We start from the raw sequence: 19,918 nt of genomic DNA, 5'->3' as shown, positions 1-19,918 counted from the left end.
TTAGACAATTAAGTGTGATATATATATATATATATAATTATATTAGAGGGTCTAGAGTGTAAATGTATCTCTTATATATATCCCTGATTGTAATCGGTATATACACACACAATTACCAAGTTTATCTTAGCATATATGTATCTCATAAATCCTCATAAGCACTCACCTTGATTATGCCTAGCTTTTCCCTTAATTCCTTTCTTCAAGCTTGATTATGTATAAAGAGAGAGATCTCTTATTTTTGGTATGGAGCTAATAGTAACACTTCAACCCCTATTTATAGGTAAATTCATTGCATTAGCTACTTGTTCTTCTTGCTCCTAAAATTGTACTTTTATGAGAGTTTAACACCTCATTTTTTAGGATAAGAGAATCTTGACACCTCATGCTTAATATAAAGGAACCTTGACACATCATGCTTCTAGCTTTTATTTGTCATGCTTCTATCTCTTGCTTGTCATCATGAATTTTGCCAACACATGCTTCTAGCCTTGACAACTCATAACTAGCTTGCTTTGTCATGCTTAGTAGACTTGCTTAGTCATCAAATAGCTTGCCAACAAATACTTCTAGCCCATACAACTCATCACTTCAGGTTTGATTTCTGATGCTTTGCCTTGTAAGCTACTTGTAAGCTATTTGCCTTGCAAATATAATAATTTAATAGATGCTACAGTTATTGGCATCTTTTTAGAGTACTTTAAATTACTCATAATATATGTATTTAAGGCTTAAAACATTGTAATTTTAACAACTATGGAACTAGGGTCTTACAATTCTCCCCTTACATAAATTTCATCCTAGAAATTTTACTCAAAAAGATGTGGATACTTATTCCTCATTTCTGACTCGACTTCCCATGTTGCCTTTGATCCATGAGAATAGTCCCAATGAACTAATACCAATGATACCTCTTTGTTTCAAAGTTTCTTAATTTTATGTTCAATGTTAGCTATGGATTCTTCTACGAAGTTAAGTTTATCATCAACCGAGATTTTTTCAACCTCGTTTCCATGACATCAAATAAGTCACCAACTATCTTCCATTCCATACCCTTTAGATATATGCAAATTGAAAATATCTTATAACTTGCTACATCATACTTATATTTCAACTTAGTTTGACACAATAATATCATAAACTTTACATTTGAGAAAGTATTCTAACAATAGTTCAACAGCCTAACACATATAATTGTTACTATAAGAACTATAACTCTTCATGTCGCTCCCTTCATATCTTACTTTGATCTTACGTGAGATAGTTCCTACTTCACCTATCCATCTAACAATATACACATGTACCAATTCTCCATTCAGGTTTGTATCTTAATTGTATTCTTTTCAGCTACCACTTTAGCATCATTCTTTGAGAATGAATCTATTCCAATATTATATCACATTTTTCCTAAGCACATCAACTTAACTAGGTAAATTCTTACCATTTAGATTGAACGAACAATTATCAAGAATCTCTTTAACCTTGCACCATCAATGGCTATTACTGTTGGAGATATGCCCATATACACAATAAGATAGTTAATAGCATAATCATATTGGGTCGCACACAAAAGTTCAATTAATGTAAAAGCAAGAAACAATATTTGAGATTAATGGGTAATTAATTAAAGTGTTAATCAATTACTGAAGGGACTAATTAGTTATTAGTCTAGACCTTTTGTGGGCTTCATTTAGAATGGGTTGTGTCCCATTAGGATTAGGGTTTTGAGATTGAGCTTTATATAAAGCTAATCTCCTAAACCTAATTGGCGAAGAATGATTACGGTCGCTCTCCCCTCCCTCAAAACATAAAATCGGCGACTACTCTAAGGGGTAGCCGAAAACCTTTCATACACACACATAATCAGATCAGAGTGTGGTGTGCGTTGGCGATTCGCACGAGAAAAGAAAGGAAGTTTCTAGTTGTTCACGAACAATTGGAGCTTTGGGGTGTGAACTCGGTAGAGAAAATCCTGCTATTGGATTTTTCACTTCCATCTCAAGGTATTTGTAATCACCCTCTTTGTTTCTTTTGTTACTTGTATAAGATTGTAACAGATCTCTAGAGGGTTGTGATTTTGTTGTGTTTGCTTCCGCTGTTCTATTTTAATTTTATGGTTTTCTGATTCTATCACAACCCAACAATTACTACCTTACTCTTATCTAGTTGCTTAGCCTATATATTCAAGTAGTTGAAACAAAACTTCTAGATGTACTTGAATCGAACAAAACTAAGGTACAATAATTATTGCCAAGAAAAGCACCTGAAACAATGTCGGTGATTCCTTAAGCCTTGTCTGGTATCATGACATATGCCTTGTCCTTTGCCTTTGGTTCCTCCTTTTTTCCAACTAAACTTCCTTATGTCGACATCTAGATTATTGTTGAATTCTGTTGAAGCTTATATGCCATCATACAACGCTCATAGCAAGTGCATCTCTTTATATTGTTTTCTTGTGTATCATGGCTTAACATGTGTCGAACCCTATGCTACCTACTTGTCATACTCACAAGACTTATTGCATAAAGGATAGCTCAACTCTTATCTCTTGCATATTTCTTGACCTTAGATGGCTAATCACCATCTTTCTCACATATTACATCCTTTGGTTATAACTAAAATCTTTATCCATAACACAATCCTCTACTAGTTTACAAAATTTCAAGAACTGATAGACCAATTTTCTTATTGTTTACTACTTCTATATCTTAGCTTCTACCTCGATGTTTAACCTTGGAGTCACCTTAGCTTTGGCCTAAATAAACACTTGGTTGTATGGCCACATTCCTGACATCCTCAATTTTGAATGTTGTTCCACCATTCCTTCTAGACATTCTTGATAAAAAAAATGACAAGATATATGTGTCCCAAAAATGTTTTTGTGTCATAACATTTAACATAGTCCGATATATCAAAACATGGCTACTATGATATGGACAATACTTAGTACAATTGAGAATAATCCACTAGATTAGCTAATCTTGAATAGCATAATCATTTAATTATCATCCCATATACTACTTAACTAGATGATATCTGATCACCATTTTCCAACAAAATGAAGAAAATATTTACTTAAGTATCTCATCAAAGTATAAACTTTTAGTGATGTATTCCATCAAAGTATAAATTCTTAAGTCTCAAGTCTTGAGGTTATGTGAGTTTGTAATCTATTTCTCTTATACCACAACTCTTATATTGTAATAAGATCAAGACTTCTTACTAATCCATCACCAATATGAAATAGCCCTACCGATATCAAGGGGAGCCAGGATCTATTCAATGCAAATATAATCTGCAACTTTTTTGAAGTCAACAACTCAGCCGGTTCAATCTTTCTAGACACTATCCCATATGGCTATATCCTCTCAATTCATGTCTAAATTACCTAATCTAAGGAAATCTCAGTTCACTTAAACTAATTCAATTTCAGTTTTCACTACAATGTGCCGAAATGAATGGAGCACCTTAAAAAAATGGATAGTTAGCCGTCCGAAAGCATTTGACAGATTCATCCAATTGAATCCAAACTCGATATGAATACAGTAACGATAATTAGCTGCAGTACTGAAATGAAATTCTTGATACAGTTCGTATGCATTTGTAGAAAGCCCAATTGCAGATGAAACAATATGCAGATTTGGGTTGTAAGGAAGATAATTGCGGTACGATATTTGGTTTTTGTTAAGGTTCGTCCTTAACAATCCTTGGTTTTTCGCCATAATTGGAAGCTGTCAGCTAGGTTTTATGGCCCATACCCAGTACATACCTAGTACTGGAGCGGATTGGGATTGTAGCGTATAAATTGGAATTGCCCCGTACAACTAACATCCATCCCGTGTTCCATATTTCTCAATTACAAAGAGCCAATTGGGACAAGTGTTTCTTCGTTGGTGATCCCCCCTCTGCACGTATGAATTGTTGGCTGCGCCAGATGATGTGTTGGATATTCGTCCTCTGCAAGGTATTGGATAATCCGAAGCTACTTGGGAGGAGTTTGAGTTGATCAAGAACTAGTTTCCAAACTTCCATCTTGAGGACAAGGTGAAACCTTGGCATGGTATTGATAAGCCATTGGTCAAGTTTATGTATGCAAGGAGAAAGGCTAAATAGGACTTGTGTAGATGGGGGGTAGTTCTAGAAATTCATTGTGGTGGCTGATATCTTTTGTTTGTTGGTTATAATAACCAATAGGGGGTTAAAGTAAGAATTGTTAGTAGTGAAGGGGGATATCTAAAGTTTTGTTGACTTGTAATCATTCCGGGGAGTTAAATAGCCTCTCGCTAGCTGGAGGATAGAGAAGCATTCGACTGGAGTTAATACCTTTCAATTGGAGTTCAATCAATTATAGACCATAGTACTATCCTCCGTATCTTTAGGCCCCAAGCCAATGAGAGAAACATTTCCATGGTTCTTTTGTATGATCTTGTAGGATGTTATGGAACTTGATTCTTTGCCTATAGTCATGAATTGTGCATCTAGAAACTTCTATAACCTCTACAAATATCTTTTCCTAGTAAACATGTCTACACTGAGGATATCTCGATATGTCAACAAGGCCAATCCACTCTTGCCAATCACTTTACCTATTTTAAGAAGTTGCATTATGAACCCCAAGACATTCTTTTGATTAGCAACAGAGTTCAAGGACAAGATTGTAGTTATGACATACATTAGTGGCTTATCCTCTCAGTATTCTAGGTGGGGACTCTTTGTGCTCAATCATCCTACTACAGCATCATAAACCACATGTCCCATCTGCAGTGAAATTTCTAGCATATACCTTTATACCCATATACATAAGGCATAGAGTTGATCCATATTTGCTCCAAAAGAAGCCATATATAGGGTATACTGCATTACCCCACCCACTCTCACAAAAAAAAGATAAATGAAATAAGATCTAAAAGAACCACCATATCATCTATAAAAAGCAAAGACACCCACCAAATTTAATGTCAACGTTCCAGTTTTATCACTGCAAATTGTAGTAGCAGAACCCATTGTCTCACAGGCAGAAAGCCTTCTAACCTGCACTTGGAGAATTACCAACAATAATCTTACATTAGAAGAATAATACAAACAAAGAGTTCCAAGAGATTTTGAAGGAACACGATCAAACTTACCAAGGCCTTGTCCGCCATCATCTTTCGCATCGAGTATGCAAGCCTGTAATCAAACAACAAAAGCACAACATACTTGAGCGCAAACTTTATTTGAGAAAACAAAGTAAACTACTATTGAAGAAAACAATTGATTATACAAAGCCAAACTTACGTTAATGTGACAGCTAAGGGAAGCCCTTCTGGCACCGCAACAACCACAATAGTGACCTACATATCTTCAAGCATTGGTAAAGTAGAAATGCAAAACAAATAAAATACTCGAATACTACACCCATTCCTCATTAGACTTTTGAATGTCAAACCTAGTACATCACAACTTCAAAATTACTAAGATTTCTTTTGAACTTCTCAAACCAATTTTTCCTACTAAACTAGTGCTCTAATATAACTTGTATATTAAAATATTCAAATTGACTTTGAAGTTGAAGAATAGTTTGCTCGACTCTGGAAACTCATCTAGGACACTTGTTAAAGAAGGAATCAAGTATCAATAGGATATGCTAAAGTAACATACTGCAATAGTGAAAATTTTTATTGCACCATCTACGGCATCACCAACACTGGTTTTTCCGGCAATAAACTCTACTTTGTCTTTATCATCCTTCGAATGCCCAGAAAAATACCTACAAACAAAACCCGTCGAGATAAGGGAAAGTAAATAAAGGATGGTAGTTGTTTGAAAGGTCTAGTAAACCTATCACCGTGTAACTTTGCATCACCTGGCAAGAAGGATAATAAGAACAGCTATAGCTACCACAAGCCCAACTATACCAATAAACGTGGCGACTCCATTCAAGCGCACCTAGCATAAGTCATAGCAGACACATACAACATATAAAACTAGAGTTCCACTAGTTAAACAGGTAACGCAGTTTGCAAGTTTTGAATGTATCTTTTCCATTTTATAATATAATTTGTCAACAAAAATTGAGGTTGTATGTTTTAAGAACTAACCTGTAATGGTGTTTCCTCACCATTATCTTCTGAGATGCTAGCCATAAGTAATCCCCATTCTGTATTTATTCCAACGCTGGTGACCTGGAAACAAATATACAAACAGAAGTGACAATCAAGATAAAATGTGATTGCCAATTGCAAAGAAAGAGAAAACTTATCTTCTTATTTAAGAAAAAAAGAATTCAATACAACTATAAGGACATACTAACAAGACTGAAACTAATATAATGAATTCATAGCTATAAGCCTTCTGAGAATTGTGATTTTGTGAACAGGGAAAAAGATGACAAGTCTTGGATAATCAAGTTCACTCTCCATATTTTCAAAGGCACAGTCGAGTAACCTTGGCAAGAGAATGCTAATATGGAAAGGTGCAGGCATTTATGCTAATTTAAGAGATTGTCACCCCTGGTTGAAATTCATTGATGATAAACAGCACCACCTCCGATATCGCATCAGTGGCAAAGAAAGAGTCTCAAGCAGACAGCAAACCCTGGCAAGGTGTCAGAAAAAAAAAACTAGACATGGACAGAAATCCAACATGGTAGACTTCCTACCAAGGAGGTAGGAAAAGCAAGATAAAGAAGAAAAAACGAAGTTCCAAGAACAAACAGATTCAAGTCTGACATCTTTTATAATTTTAAAAGAAGTAAAATAAAAGCAAGCAAAGCAAAAGTAACAATAGGTTGATCGTGTAAGATACAAGGATATAGGGGAGGAATCCATAGGGATATGTTGTTTCCAAGAACATGGCCTTTGATAGGAGCACTTGGAGACGTGGGATAAGGGTAGCAGATGAGTTTTTGGGACAGTAACTAGCGTGGTTGGGCACAAGGGAGTTGAACAGGTTGGGCAGTAGAGGGCTGATAATTTTAGGCTAGAGATGTGTTGTTTGGCCTAACTAGCTCTGTGCTCTACCTTTCTTACCTTTTCATATGTTCTCAATGCACCTACTTGTTATTTTCTCTTACTTTTTCTATGCTTCTTTCCCCATTTGTTAGTCTTTATTCCTTCCACCAGATTGCCAACACTCTTGCATAAGCCAGGGTTCTTCACAGGACATCCATTCTACCCTGTTAGGGTAGGGTAGAGGTCAGGTCTGTGTACATCTCACTCTCCCCAAACCCTATCTTCGAGTGGGATAGTTTGTTTGGTTCGGTTTGGTTTAAGAGAGGGACCCATAGTCTACACCATAAATACATCTAGGGATGAAAATAGCGGCAACTAAACCAACCAAGCAACAAAGGAGTAACAATAAATACCTTGAAGCGTCTTCTAATACGAAAATAGAAGAGAGAGATGTACAGAAATAGTGCATACTGAAACTATTACTGTGTCGTGATTTCAAATCTAAGTGTATATACTCTGATGTGATTTCAAATCTAAGTGTATATACTCTGATGTGATTTCAAATCTAAGTGTATATATTGCATACATTCTTCACTTGATGTTAAAACTGAAACCAAAATAATGATAAGTAATTTCAAACTTCATGGACTTTACCCAAAAAGATGTCTTCTGTTTGGGGTTCAGAGTAGATTCTGAAGAATTAGTTGCCTTCAAAGTACTTTACTCTTGGTCATTATGAGGGGTAACCATCAATTCAGACAAAGGAAGTATTCCACAAACTTCATATTGAAGAATTATCGCATGACAGTGCACTCTCTAGAGTGTTGATAGATTATTGAAAGGATGCTTCAGCAAATTCTACTTGCTATCCACAAGAAAATTTGGGGGATTTCAAATGAACTTTACATAATTCCAATTAATGAACCATATGATACACAAGCTGCTTTCATAGTCGAGCACCAATTCTTATTGCAAGTGATGCAATTATTTTGTTTGAAAAGACATTGAATCAGAAACAGTTGCTTGCCAACACAATAATCAAACGTACTGTAGTGGACACATACTCCACAGTTCAACTGGCTAGCCTTTTTTTCTTACCAGCATAGTACCATAGCCATCCGCAATCTTGCACCCAGACATTAAAAATGGTGCTTTATGATCCTTATGAACCTGCTCCACCAAGAGCATACAAAGTTACTTGCCCAGAAAGAATCACTAGCAAATTGCAACATAACAGATCATGAAACTTACAATTTTACTCTCGCCGGTCATACTTGATTCATCAACAGCCAAGGAGTGACCAGAAACTAAAATGCCATCGGCAGGAACCTGGTTCATAACTGATTGTGAACGTAGTGGAAGAAAAGGACATATGGCATGATAAAGGAAACTACATGTTTTTCTGACCTGATCACCAATCTTTAGGGGTATTACATCACCCACAATGATATCGAATATTGAAATCTCAATCCTTCTCCCACCTCTTACCACCTACCATTCTCATTTTCATCAGCATAAGTATTATTATAGTTATAACAGAAAAAATAGTGTATGGTTGAGAACGGACCTCCAAGTGTATATTCTGCTTCTCCTCATTTAGGTTCTGAAATTGAAGTGATTGTTTATAATCACTTACGGCTAAAATCACAAGAAACAACAGTAAGATACCAGACATTGGAAAACCGAAGAACAAACCACTTTCCAATTGAAATACAAATTTGGACTATGAACATCAGTCCACAGATGATAAAACCAAAAAAAATTGACGGATTAAACATAGAGCAACTATCATCATCAGAAGTTCAGAGCAAACCACATTGTTGTTGTTTTCAAGGAGAAAGAAAATACTTAGTTTTTAGTTAAAAATTTGCTGCTTTTTTACAATTTATTTATGTATAAGAGGAGAGTAAAACAAACACCGCCTGTTTGTTTGTATTCACAACGTATTTATGAGAAAGTAATTGATAATTTCCTGCTTTATAGGGTTACTGAACAGAACTCCAAGAAGGACCTACTGTTTTCCCATGACCACCTTTCTATAGGTGTTCTTAAACAATTAGCAAACAGGAATTACCAAACCATAAATATATTCAAATGGAAGCAATTAAGCAAAAGTATAGACAACTCTGCTATCAAGATCTACATAATGAAATACCTGTAACAACTATAACAATGATAACAGCCAAAAATATGCTCCCACCATCATACCATCCTTCTTCGATCCCCTAAAAATATGATAAGTGAAAAATGAGAAAAACGTTCTAAATTACCTTAAAGAGAAAGTAGCCATTCAATCTAGCACAAAAAACTCAAGTGATGACCCAATGATCAATTTGGCTCCAGGAAAGCCGAGTTTCCAAGTTCCACTACTTCCAATTTTAACATAATAAAAGAAGTAATTAAAATCATTTGTTGGTATCAACTTATTCGAATAACTAATTAAAGCACATCTTACAGCAAAATTTGATCATTTTAGGAGGCTAGATACTTCAAAATGTGCATTATATGGAAGCAGAGGCAGACTCTACTTGAACAAGTCAGTAGCCATGAAAACAAACTAAAGTTAAAATCATATATACACACACGCACACACATGAAAAGTGGCTCTTGAAGCAGATATGCTGATTGTGGAATTAATTACTTTGAAGGGCATCAGTCTCCTTTCCATGCCCCAAACATCTCAGTAGAACCTTGCTCTGTAAGGACGAAAAGACTATGAACTAGCTCTTTAAATTGAACCAATTATACAATTTTTTGCGTATCAAAAAGAAAAATAAGATAAACTTCTTTGTAAATATATGATAGAAATACTGCTTAGATGTGTATTTTTATGTTTTATATACGCTTGATGATGATGATATAGCCTATCATCGTCTTCATAGGATGTCATCTTATCTGGTAATGTGTATATACGAGGATTCTCCTAGATTGTGAACACGGCAGAAATTAGCTAGAAATTCACATGGCATCAGAACCCACCAGCTTTTGATACAAATCCTACCCACATATCCCCACAGATGTCAGCTTTCACACTGAATCATATTTAGCTAAACTTCTGCTCCTATAAAACCCAATTCCCCCTTCAGATTATTTGAAATCATGACCCCTGTCTCTTCAAAATCAAGAAAGGGTTCTCTGCATCCATCTCCAATCACACAAGTTTACATTCTCAGACCTGCATCCACATGTCCTGCTTCCAGATCGCCCATAGGTGCTATTTGTTAAGAACTTAATAGACCGAATGCCGTCACATATCTGTGTCAGTCAGATGTGGGTTTGCTTAGTAAACAAACCCTCTGAACCTGAATAAATAACTAAATGGGTTAAGAGACGGGTGAAACGGGTAGGACCTTCCGTGAGTCATACAGTCGCTCAGAACCATTTCTTTTCCTAGTGACCAAACTACCCTGCAATGGAGCAAGCGATCCATCTCAACACCGGCCTTCATCTTCTGTAAAATCCCGTCTAATAAGTTGAGTTTCTGTTATAATCAAGGTTCTAAATAGCATGAGGCGTGATGGGAGGTCAAGCCTTGGAAGCCACGGCGAGGTCATGGCGTTTTTAAGGCGTGATTTATGGCGGCAAATCTCTATACCATATATAAAATTATATACATAAACGTGTGTTTTCTACTATTACTCAATAAATCAATGATACTAAGCAATTTAAATTAAGTTATATACTTATATATTAAAAACTAATAAATAAGATATTAAAAAGATAAGTAAAATCAAATATCGTGTAACAAAAACCGTGCATTACGCCATGGTGTGCCTCAGGCATAACATGGTGTGAGACAAGCCTTGAGCCACGGCGTGCGATAACGGCTGTTGCGGCAAGCTTTTTTGAACATTGGTTATAATACGGAACAAAAAGCACACTATACACGTTGGGTAGAAAGAGTTCATGGAAACAGCAATGACACTTCGACTACAAGTTCATGTATACTCGATTTGCTGTTCAATCTGTAGTTTAGGGACATCACCTGCCAATGCTCATGCTAATTCATATGACTACCATTATAAAGGGGTACAACCACATGAGTCGAAGCAAGTGAATTTGCAAGGTGGCTCAACTCCTTCATGTTTAAATGCTAGTAAGCTAATTTTATCTAAACACTTCCTTTTAGATATCTCCAGTAGGTCTAGCTTATATGGTAGTTCAAGTTGCAATCTATTAGTTTAAACATGTGGACTATGGTGTTACTTCTACTACTATTTTGCTCACATGATGTGGTGACATGATCATTCAGTTTTATCGAACTTCTTATTTTCAAAATGATTCAGAGAGTCAAATGGTAATCTTTTGTCATTCAAAACACTTGTCAATCTGTCATTTCTCATTAAACACCAATTTCAGCCGGAGCCTCTTTATCAACCATCAATTTCAGCTAGAGCTTCTTTATGAAGCAGACATTTAGTACTGTCAGAAATGAATCCCTAGATCCAAATATCATATGAAAAACAAACCAACTTGACGCAGCCTAATAAAGCAACTGAGAATCCTTATGATACCCCTCTTGAAAACTCGAGTGACAACCCATCCAAGACCCCCCCCCCCTGAAAACCCAACCAAACTCAAGACACGACTTTCATGGTGCCCCCCCCCCCTTTTTTTAAGGTACACCAGGAGCTACAAGAAAATGCACAACAACCTGTACCCAGTATCTCATGCAAAATTTCTTAGCCTATACTGTTGCATCATCTTGTGCCTTTAAAATTAACATAGACAGTCATCCTATTCCCAAGAGGGTGCAAAAAGACCTCTCGCGTCCAAGATTATACAAGGCAATTCAAGATGAAATGGATGCCCTATGCTAGCACTTGGTTTCAAATCTCTGGTGACCAAATCAGCTTCTAAGCAAATTGTATTCCCTTGGCGACCATTCATCATTGGTCTCTCTATCAGCTACAGAACAAAAACATTGTTTTCAATGGCTTGGTTGAGAATGAGGCAGCCACCAGGATTTGTGGCTCATGAGGAGATATTTAAGTTTTTCTGCCCTGTTATATATGGTCAAACAATCGACAGTCTTTTGGGGGAGCTTGGTTCGGCGCTTTTTAAATGCTCCCTTGCAATCTGGATTATCCAAGAGTAACAACGAACAATTGGGCAAAATAGATCATCTTGTTAGTCTATTTTGATGAAATCATTCTTACAACAGATGATCATCAGGCCATTCTCAAGCTAAAGAACTCATCAAAAATCTATTTCAAGTCATTGACATACTGTTCTGGAATAAATGCCAACTACCTCAGTACCTCACCCATCATTTAGAATGGCAAGTTAGTGTCGGAAAGATATACAAGATTGGCAAGGAAACCTAATTACTCGATGCTTACACGACAAGACATTTTGTATTGCACAAGTGTTGTTAGTCAAGTTGTGTCTTACTGAAGTGTTGTCTTTTTACATACTACAGCCTTCCCTGAAATATTTCTATATTATGATAAGGGTCATTACAATACAGGTGCCTTTAGTGTACTGCAATCTGGAGAGATAAAAAGGTTCTCAAATACATAGTGAACATGATGTCCCTTCAACTACAGTGTGTAAGTGGGAAGCAGCCTCATAAGATAGAAAACAAAGAAACAAGCTTACCGTATCTCAATCAAGTGCCAACCAAGAGTCTTGAGCTACAGCAAATGTTACATGTGAGAAGACATGATCCAACTATTACAAAACTTTTCCAAATAAATTGATAGACGCTACACCACGATATCAATCTGGCATCCATATGGCTATTAGAGGACCAAAAATATAGCAATTAACTGTCATCTCGTAAAAAATTATGTAGCTGGAACTTCATTCATTCCACAACTATTCAACCAATTCATATTCAGATCGAGTACCAGTTGGATGACTTCCTCACTAAGGGACGGTTTGGTAACAGCTTGATGGACTCGCAGCTTATTCGGTCAGCTATACATGATTGATTGGTAGTGGCTTACTGATATAGAAAATGGCGTATTTGATAAGCTTATGGGGGGGCTTTATGCTAAAAACCAAGTTTTTTCCAAACCCGCCCTTCCCAATTAAAAACATGCTCCTTTCATTTATGAAAAAACCCTCCCATACGAAAGCCTATCCAATCTATACAAATAGATTAATCCACTGGGTCAGCTTTATTCATACAGAACTTAATGGAAAACCAACCAAAGTGCCCCTAAACCTCTCTGAAAGATCCAATTAGACTTCATTTGCAGCAAGTTAGACATGATCTAGTTCTACATCTAAACTCTAACTTAAGAAGTGATGAGACATGCACATTTTTATGTCTTGTGTATTCTTGATGAGACATATTATGTCCTTATCTTCATAGGATGTGGTTTTAGCTTGAAATGTGAGTTTGCCTCTCTCACTCTCTCTACACACGCATACATATATATAGACGCATGAGGATACTCCTCAAAACAAATACAATAAAATCTAAGTTTACAAAAGTTAGTGATGACTTCCATGTTCCAAACACAAAATTATCTAATTAGTAACAGATTCCAAAAAGTACAGTTGAATCATAACAAAACACCAATCAGAAGAATGGCCAAAGTGATAAAAAAAAGTGAGAATATATAAGTAACTAAATATTGACTATAACAGCCATGAAGTAAATGGCTGTTATTAATTGTAATCAACTTTATTTCACTTACCTCTGTCTTGATACCCAATGCCAAAGAAGCAGCTGCAGCTACCATCAAGATGATTAAGGTGGTATCTCGGCAAGCATCAAGTACAAACCTCTATCAAATCAATAACAAACAACTTCAAATTACATAATATCTAATCCTGAATGATGCCAAAGTATGCTCATAAAACAAAATATCTGGTTATAGACTACATACCCAGAAGCTTCTTCCTTTTTTCCGGGGGTAAGTGTTTGACCCAAACACATTTTTCCTCTCCAGTATCTGGGAGTCGTCATCATGAATTCCCTTCTCGGGATTCGTCTTTAACTTTTCTGACAGTCCTTTGACCTGATATAAGTAAAGAAGAAAAGACCAAAGCTTACTGACATGATTATATACTCTAGAAGAGAGTGGAAAGTTTGTAAATCAGAGACAAGAAAATCTTGTTCTATAATAAACTTGCCCCTCCATAATTTTGCAAAGCAGAGAAATCATGATCTCTCGTCATTGAAGCAAGTTGATCCGGACTAATACTAAAATCACCGGTAGGAATAGGAGATGGAGGTGCTCTCTGGACTCCTGTTAATCGAATATAAACACTCGTAAGGTAGGAATCGGATCAAAAGAAACATAAGCACAACTATATCAACATAGTGAACAAAGGCAAGTACCTAATAAAAAAATATTTACACAATTGTATCCTCTTTAAATGGAAGCGTGATGTGCATATGGTGTTTATGTATCAGGTTGCAATAACAACATAAACAAGCTACATATAATAATTTGCAGATCACACTCTCAAGTAGCACAATGTCAAGAACAGCAGAGTAGCTTCTACCAATCAAAAAGCACAGGGGCTTTTAGCCAGTAAAGATCACGGACTACAACCATCATCTGTTCACTTCTGCTCGCCAACATATCAATCAAACCCTTCTATCCACAAATTGGGTGAAAGGAATTTCATGAGCAAAAGCATTAAAATTTTCAAAACTATCATATCCCCACACCCGAACTAGATTGTCCATAAAAACACACACGCACACACACAGAGAGAGAGAATGAATATATGTGAGAGAAAGAACAAATTTTCTACAAAACAGAAGTATAAATGAAGATTAAGTGCAAAAGCCAATATGTTACATCAAGATAAGTTAAGAATTGCATAGATAGTTGAAAGCTAATGAACAAAAATGAAGAATAAAATGCAAGGACATTATTAGACAAAACAGAAGCACCATTTGATTGTGCTCCAGCAGCTTGAAAAAGGTAGGCTGCCTGAAAGAACAGCAACAATGGATCATGAATATCAGAATATCATGAAGTTGCATTAAATACAAACAAAAACTGATGGGTAAAAATATTACTCGTATAACTTGTGCATGGGTTCTGATCTTCGCAATAATTTGCTTCTTCTCTTCCTCCTTTTTCAAATCTAAGGTGTATCGAAATCGACGGGAAGCATTCAGCACAAGCGCCGCTTGCTATAGCAAAATTATTTTGTTAATGCACAGAATTACGTCTATACAATAGAAAGCTACGAAAATAGAATCAAATGTAGCTTTTCTGGTATTGTATGATTATAAAGGTACAAAATTAGGTACAAGTAAATAACTTAACAAATAGGTTACTCCTTTTAACGCACTATGTCACCACAAACCATATTAAGTTTAAGATCTACATAACCTGCCTGCTTGGTCAAACCCAAATTAATTGAAACCACGCTGTAGGATCATATATTTTTACTCAAAACTTAAACTATATGCTTGGTATTAATGGGGTCTCTTCCTAAAAACTACCTTTATTGAAAGGAACCTGTCTAAAATTATGTTTTAGAAAAAGAGTACTCCCCCTCAGTCCAAAAAAGAAAGGCAACATTTGACTTGGAACATACCTAAATAGAAATCGTTGACTAATGATCAAATACCTAAAATTCTTAATAAGACAAAGTTGAGAAAACGTATGGACCATAGTCAATTTCATTTTACCAACTTCTTGTACCAATTGCTAGTGGGTAAATAGGTAAGTTTGCAAAGTAATCCTTCACAGAAATATGTTGCATTCTTTTGAAGAACCCAAAATAGAAAGTCTTCCTATTTTTTGGCATTGAGGGAATAGAAAACAACACTAGCTAGCCCTAGCCACCATTATATTTGAAATGCAGAAGGGGTAATGGGTGAACTTTTAGTACACCATATCATGACCTCAAATAAGACAATCGAACGGGTATAATGAACTATCTTATAGCAGCTTATTTAACTACCTTGAATCCAAATATGAATGCTGACCACGATATACTGACTATCATATATTCACCGTTCCAAATGATTATATGATCTTAGTTGTACTAACTTTTATCTATAGGAAAATCAACTACTATCCACAAACCCTGATGTATTTTACAAATTCCAAACTACTGCCTTCAACAAGCACATAGTTATGCTTACATATAAATTTCATCTTCAAACATGCTCTACAAATTATTTGTGGAGGATCAATAAGAGTGGAAAATTAGAACCCTAGGAAACATGATCAAATACTCCATATTAGACCAAAATCCACTTTCAATTCTGCCATTTTCAGTTAATGTTATTGTCACTCCATATACATTGCAGTCCGAATAATAAAAATGTATAGACAAGTTCACACTATAGGATAATAGAAAGAATAGCATACAACCAAATACCCAATGTGAATGAGAAAAATTAAGGTTGTCCTATTTATTAACTTGCATCTAACTCCATTTTCAGGGATGCTAAACAATGAAATTGAAGACGATGAGAGAAAACGTTGTTAAACAATCCATGTAAAATACAATCAAGACCCTTCCCAACGGCATACCTTTTATATTGAATCAATAACACATCACGAAACATCAAGAATGCAATGAAAAAAGACGCATTACCCTCCATCTTTTAAGGCGGTCTACTGAAGCACTCTTGGTGCTAACAATGTCAAAAGGGTCGGAAGGCGACTCATAATCCTCGAAACCTCCGCTTCCCCCACCGCCAGACTCCACATCATTCTTGTGTTTCCGGTACGGTGAACTACCACTACTCATCGCTGTAAATTAAAACCAGTTACTGTCGCAGGAGAGATGACACCGTCTCAAATTCTCGATCAGACACAATATTCTGTGAAAATAACACCAACACAAACTGAAAAGAATAACATCTGCTTATCATTAAACTAACTGGTGGGTTTATCAACTTATCTCAAGAACCAATAGAAAACATAGCCCGATTTCCTTGATTCAATCAGGAGTAGTACTAGGGTTTCGCACTACGCGACTATTAAATGATAACCCCACCGACCAAAACATAAGACACCTTTCCCAAGAAGCACCCAATATCGAAAGCATCAAACTAGTAACATATATTAAAGTAAAATATTACAGTGGTAGAGATGGATGGATTTAGCAATGCACCTGTAGAGATAGAGGGAGGAAGAAAAGATTCAACTACTGATTTGTGTTTTTGTTTCTTGCGAGAAATTGAACGGAAAGAAGCGAAAACGAAGCGAGGAGAGGCGAGGGGACTTTCCAGGAAGTTTCTTGTGATCTGCCAGAAGAGTTTTGTTAGTTACTCTTAAAATCACAAGTCAAACTGGAGGGGCATAAAGGTAATTTCGACTTCACTAAAGTATCCTTTTCCAAAACCCTAGCGTACTCCTTGACTTGGATGCTTGTGGACTTGTGGTTTAACTATAAAGACAAAGGGATTATAATCCCAAAGTTTTTTAATTAGTTAAAACATAATTTTACCTTCCCCATATTGTGATTTATCCGGTAAGTATAAATTTTATATTATGTTATTTTAATGACCGATAATCTTACTTGATAAGGTAAGTAAGTATGATGACTCTTACTATATAAACCCTTGCATTTATCTATTTTGTATTGGCAATTGGCCCTTAGTGTTGTGTAGGAATCTTATAAACAAATTCTAAAAACATGTATCAAAACCCCATATATATATATATATATATATATATATTTACTAGGAAAAAGTTCTTTTTTAGAAGCAAAATATGTGTTATTCTACAATTTAAAACTTTTGCTAAAATAAATATTGTAAAGATTTAAAATATAATATATAAAAGTTTTAGTAACTATTATTAGTGGACATGAGAAACGAGTGTCGACCACAAAATATGCATGGGATTTACATGTCCCATTCAATGTTGTCGTAAAACACTTTTTATGTTTTCATGTGATAATAAATCCTCATATTCTTGTTGCCATTGTTTGACCACACAAAAGTTATGAATCTTTACGTCTTATGTTTTTTTAAACTTTATACTAAAATTCCTAAGTTGTTCTCTTATGAAATGAGAGAAGTGAGATGAAGCATCTAATAACTATCACTCTAAATAACAAACACATTACTCGTTCATAAAGAAACAAAATTTTGCACTATCCGAAAAAATATTTTAACAATTGACTCAAACTGATCCCATTTTAACCAAAGTTTGTGTCATTCTCGACACCAAATTCTATTTTGTCTTACGAAAATAAATCCGCGGACTATGTTTTTTTTAAAATTCTCAAATAATTTGTTCTTGTTTGGGCCTACTAACATTGAAATCATGATCCACCACCAATTATAATTCATCGTACAAAAAAATTGCATTTATATCTAAATAAATTAACGTAAGAAAATCAAATATAATATTCTTTTGGTTTCAATTTTACATAATAATCTTACTTCCAAAGCTTCGAAAATATGTTTCCATTAAAAAGTGCAAAGTAACCATCGGATTTTCTTTCTACCAAAACAAAATTCTTGATTTCAAAGTTAGAGTCAAAATTAATATAGGTTTCACGAGTCACGACAGATAAAGAAAATATATGCACGTATTAATGATCACACAATAACAACTTTCAACTGGGTATAATTTCCCGACTCATTGTTGTTCGACAAAATATGTCGGTAAAATATGAGTTACATCTGTGGGTATGCATTCATTGAATATATATTTATAGCATAAAAATTGCATTTTTTTAAGACTATGAGGCTGTTTACCAAATTTTCTATTAAGTCCTGTATGGATAAATTTGTCCGTCTGAATAAATTTGGCTGTCTGGATAAATTCATGTTGCTGTTTACTTTTCTATCTGAATCAACAGTCTGAATAACAGAAATGATCAATTTACCCCTGAGGATTAAATATGGGTTATTTAGTAAACTGTTGTTCATTTTTTAAGGCAAATGATATTTCTGAAAAAAATAAAATATTTAAATATCAAAACATAAATTTATAAATTCATTTATATCATCCAAAATTAAAACATAAATTTAATGTCCCCATTGTGTAAAACAATATCCTACAAAAGCAAGGTGAAAACAGCAGCTATGTATTAACAGGTCTGGTGATTTTTTAAAATTTAATGTATGGTCCAATTCTTAGTTCCAACTCTTTCCAATTTTCAGCATTAGAAGAATGCACTGTCCTAATACATATTCCAGCTTTAGAGAAAAAGAAGCAAAGTGGGAAAGGGTTTCAATAATCCAACAAAAGCAAAACGTTAATCATATTAATCTCTTTCTGCTTTACACATATTTCTGCACTATCCTAATACATATTTCTGCTTCATTCTTTGCTGTTAAACAAGAAACCTAAGGAAATACTTTGCTGTTAAACATTGCTTTGTTGTTAAACATTGCAGAAAGAAAAGCATAGAGCAGTCGATGGATCAAACAAACCCAAAAAATCAAGCAAATACTAACAGCAATCGATGCATCAAACAAACCCAAAAAAATCGGGCATATAGTAGCAGCATATCAGCAGCAAAATCAGCAGCAATCGAGTACCAATCGAGCAGCTAGGGTTCTAAAAGCAAATAATCTATAGATAAAGAGGAGAAGTAGTTACCTTTGGAGAAGAGATACTTGATTTGAGGAGACAAATAATCGGCCGATTAGGGTTATTGGAAGAGAAGAGAGCGTCGATTCTTGGAGGAGAAAAAAGCGATTCTCGGAGGAGAAAAGAGCGATTCTCGGAGGAGGAGAGGCGTGGGTTGGAATGAAGGGTAGGAGTGTCTTTTTTTTTTTTGGTTTAATGTGGACAACCCATGGTAGCCATCTGGGCGAATAAGCCCATGTCTGGGCGAATAAGCCTGAAGTAAACACCCTAAAATGGATGTGGGAATAAGTCAATTTATCCATTAAGCCTATTAAGCCTCAAGTAAACAGGCCCTATATCAAGCGGATAAAATAACTAGAAGTCAACAACTATGTATAATCATTTTATTTATACGTTTTTTACACGTATGGTGGCTAAAACTGTGTCACTCCTGTAAAAAAAAGTTATAGGGAATCATATGATTCATACAAACGAAGAATGTAAAATTTTGTACGTACA

At 35.3% G+C, this 19,918-nt stretch overlaps 1 protein-coding gene across 6 annotated transcripts in view; it reads right to left on the bottom strand.

Annotated features, from left to right (window-relative positions):
* LOC112502918 (calcium-transporting ATPase 10, plasma membrane-type-like) overlaps nucleotides 1-17,081 on the bottom strand; it is a 35,214-nt gene extending 18,133 nt beyond the window's left edge. For 2 of the 6 annotated variants that reach the window (XM_025106938.1, XM_025106939.1), the window contains exons 1-17: nucleotides 16,461-16,971; nucleotides 14,923-15,039; nucleotides 14,794-14,833; nucleotides 14,022-14,137; nucleotides 13,775-13,906; nucleotides 13,583-13,672; nucleotides 9,088-9,157; nucleotides 8,500-8,570; nucleotides 8,340-8,423; nucleotides 8,184-8,261; nucleotides 8,031-8,102; nucleotides 6,081-6,164; nucleotides 5,846-5,928; nucleotides 5,641-5,749; nucleotides 5,278-5,333; nucleotides 5,127-5,169; nucleotides 4,948-5,031 (exon numbers count right to left, since the gene is read on the bottom strand). In XM_025106938.1, the coding sequence (XP_024962706.1) occupies nucleotides 4,948-5,031; nucleotides 5,127-5,169; nucleotides 5,278-5,333; nucleotides 5,641-5,749; nucleotides 5,846-5,928; nucleotides 6,081-6,164; nucleotides 8,031-8,102; nucleotides 8,184-8,261; nucleotides 8,340-8,423; nucleotides 8,500-8,570; nucleotides 9,088-9,157; nucleotides 13,583-13,672; nucleotides 13,775-13,906; nucleotides 14,022-14,137; nucleotides 14,794-14,833; nucleotides 14,923-15,039; nucleotides 16,461-16,616 (1,485 nt within the window). In that variant the 5' untranslated portion in view covers nucleotides 16,617-16,971. The other 4 variants (XR_003067802.1, XM_025106937.1, XM_025106936.1 and 1 more) reach the window with 3 other exon arrangements.
* Nucleotides 17,082-19,918: the final 2,837 nt, after the last annotated feature.

Source organism: Cynara cardunculus, unplaced genomic scaffold, assembly GCF_001531365.2.
Source record: "Cynara cardunculus var. scolymus isolate 2C unplaced genomic scaffold, CcrdV1 Un_Scaffold_2175, whole genome shotgun sequence".
In the NCBI taxonomy this organism is placed as follows: domain Eukaryota; kingdom Viridiplantae; phylum Streptophyta; class Magnoliopsida; order Asterales; family Asteraceae; genus Cynara; species Cynara cardunculus.
The sequence above is the reverse complement of the archived record's forward strand: the minus strand, read 5'-3'. Positions and strand labels throughout refer to the sequence as shown.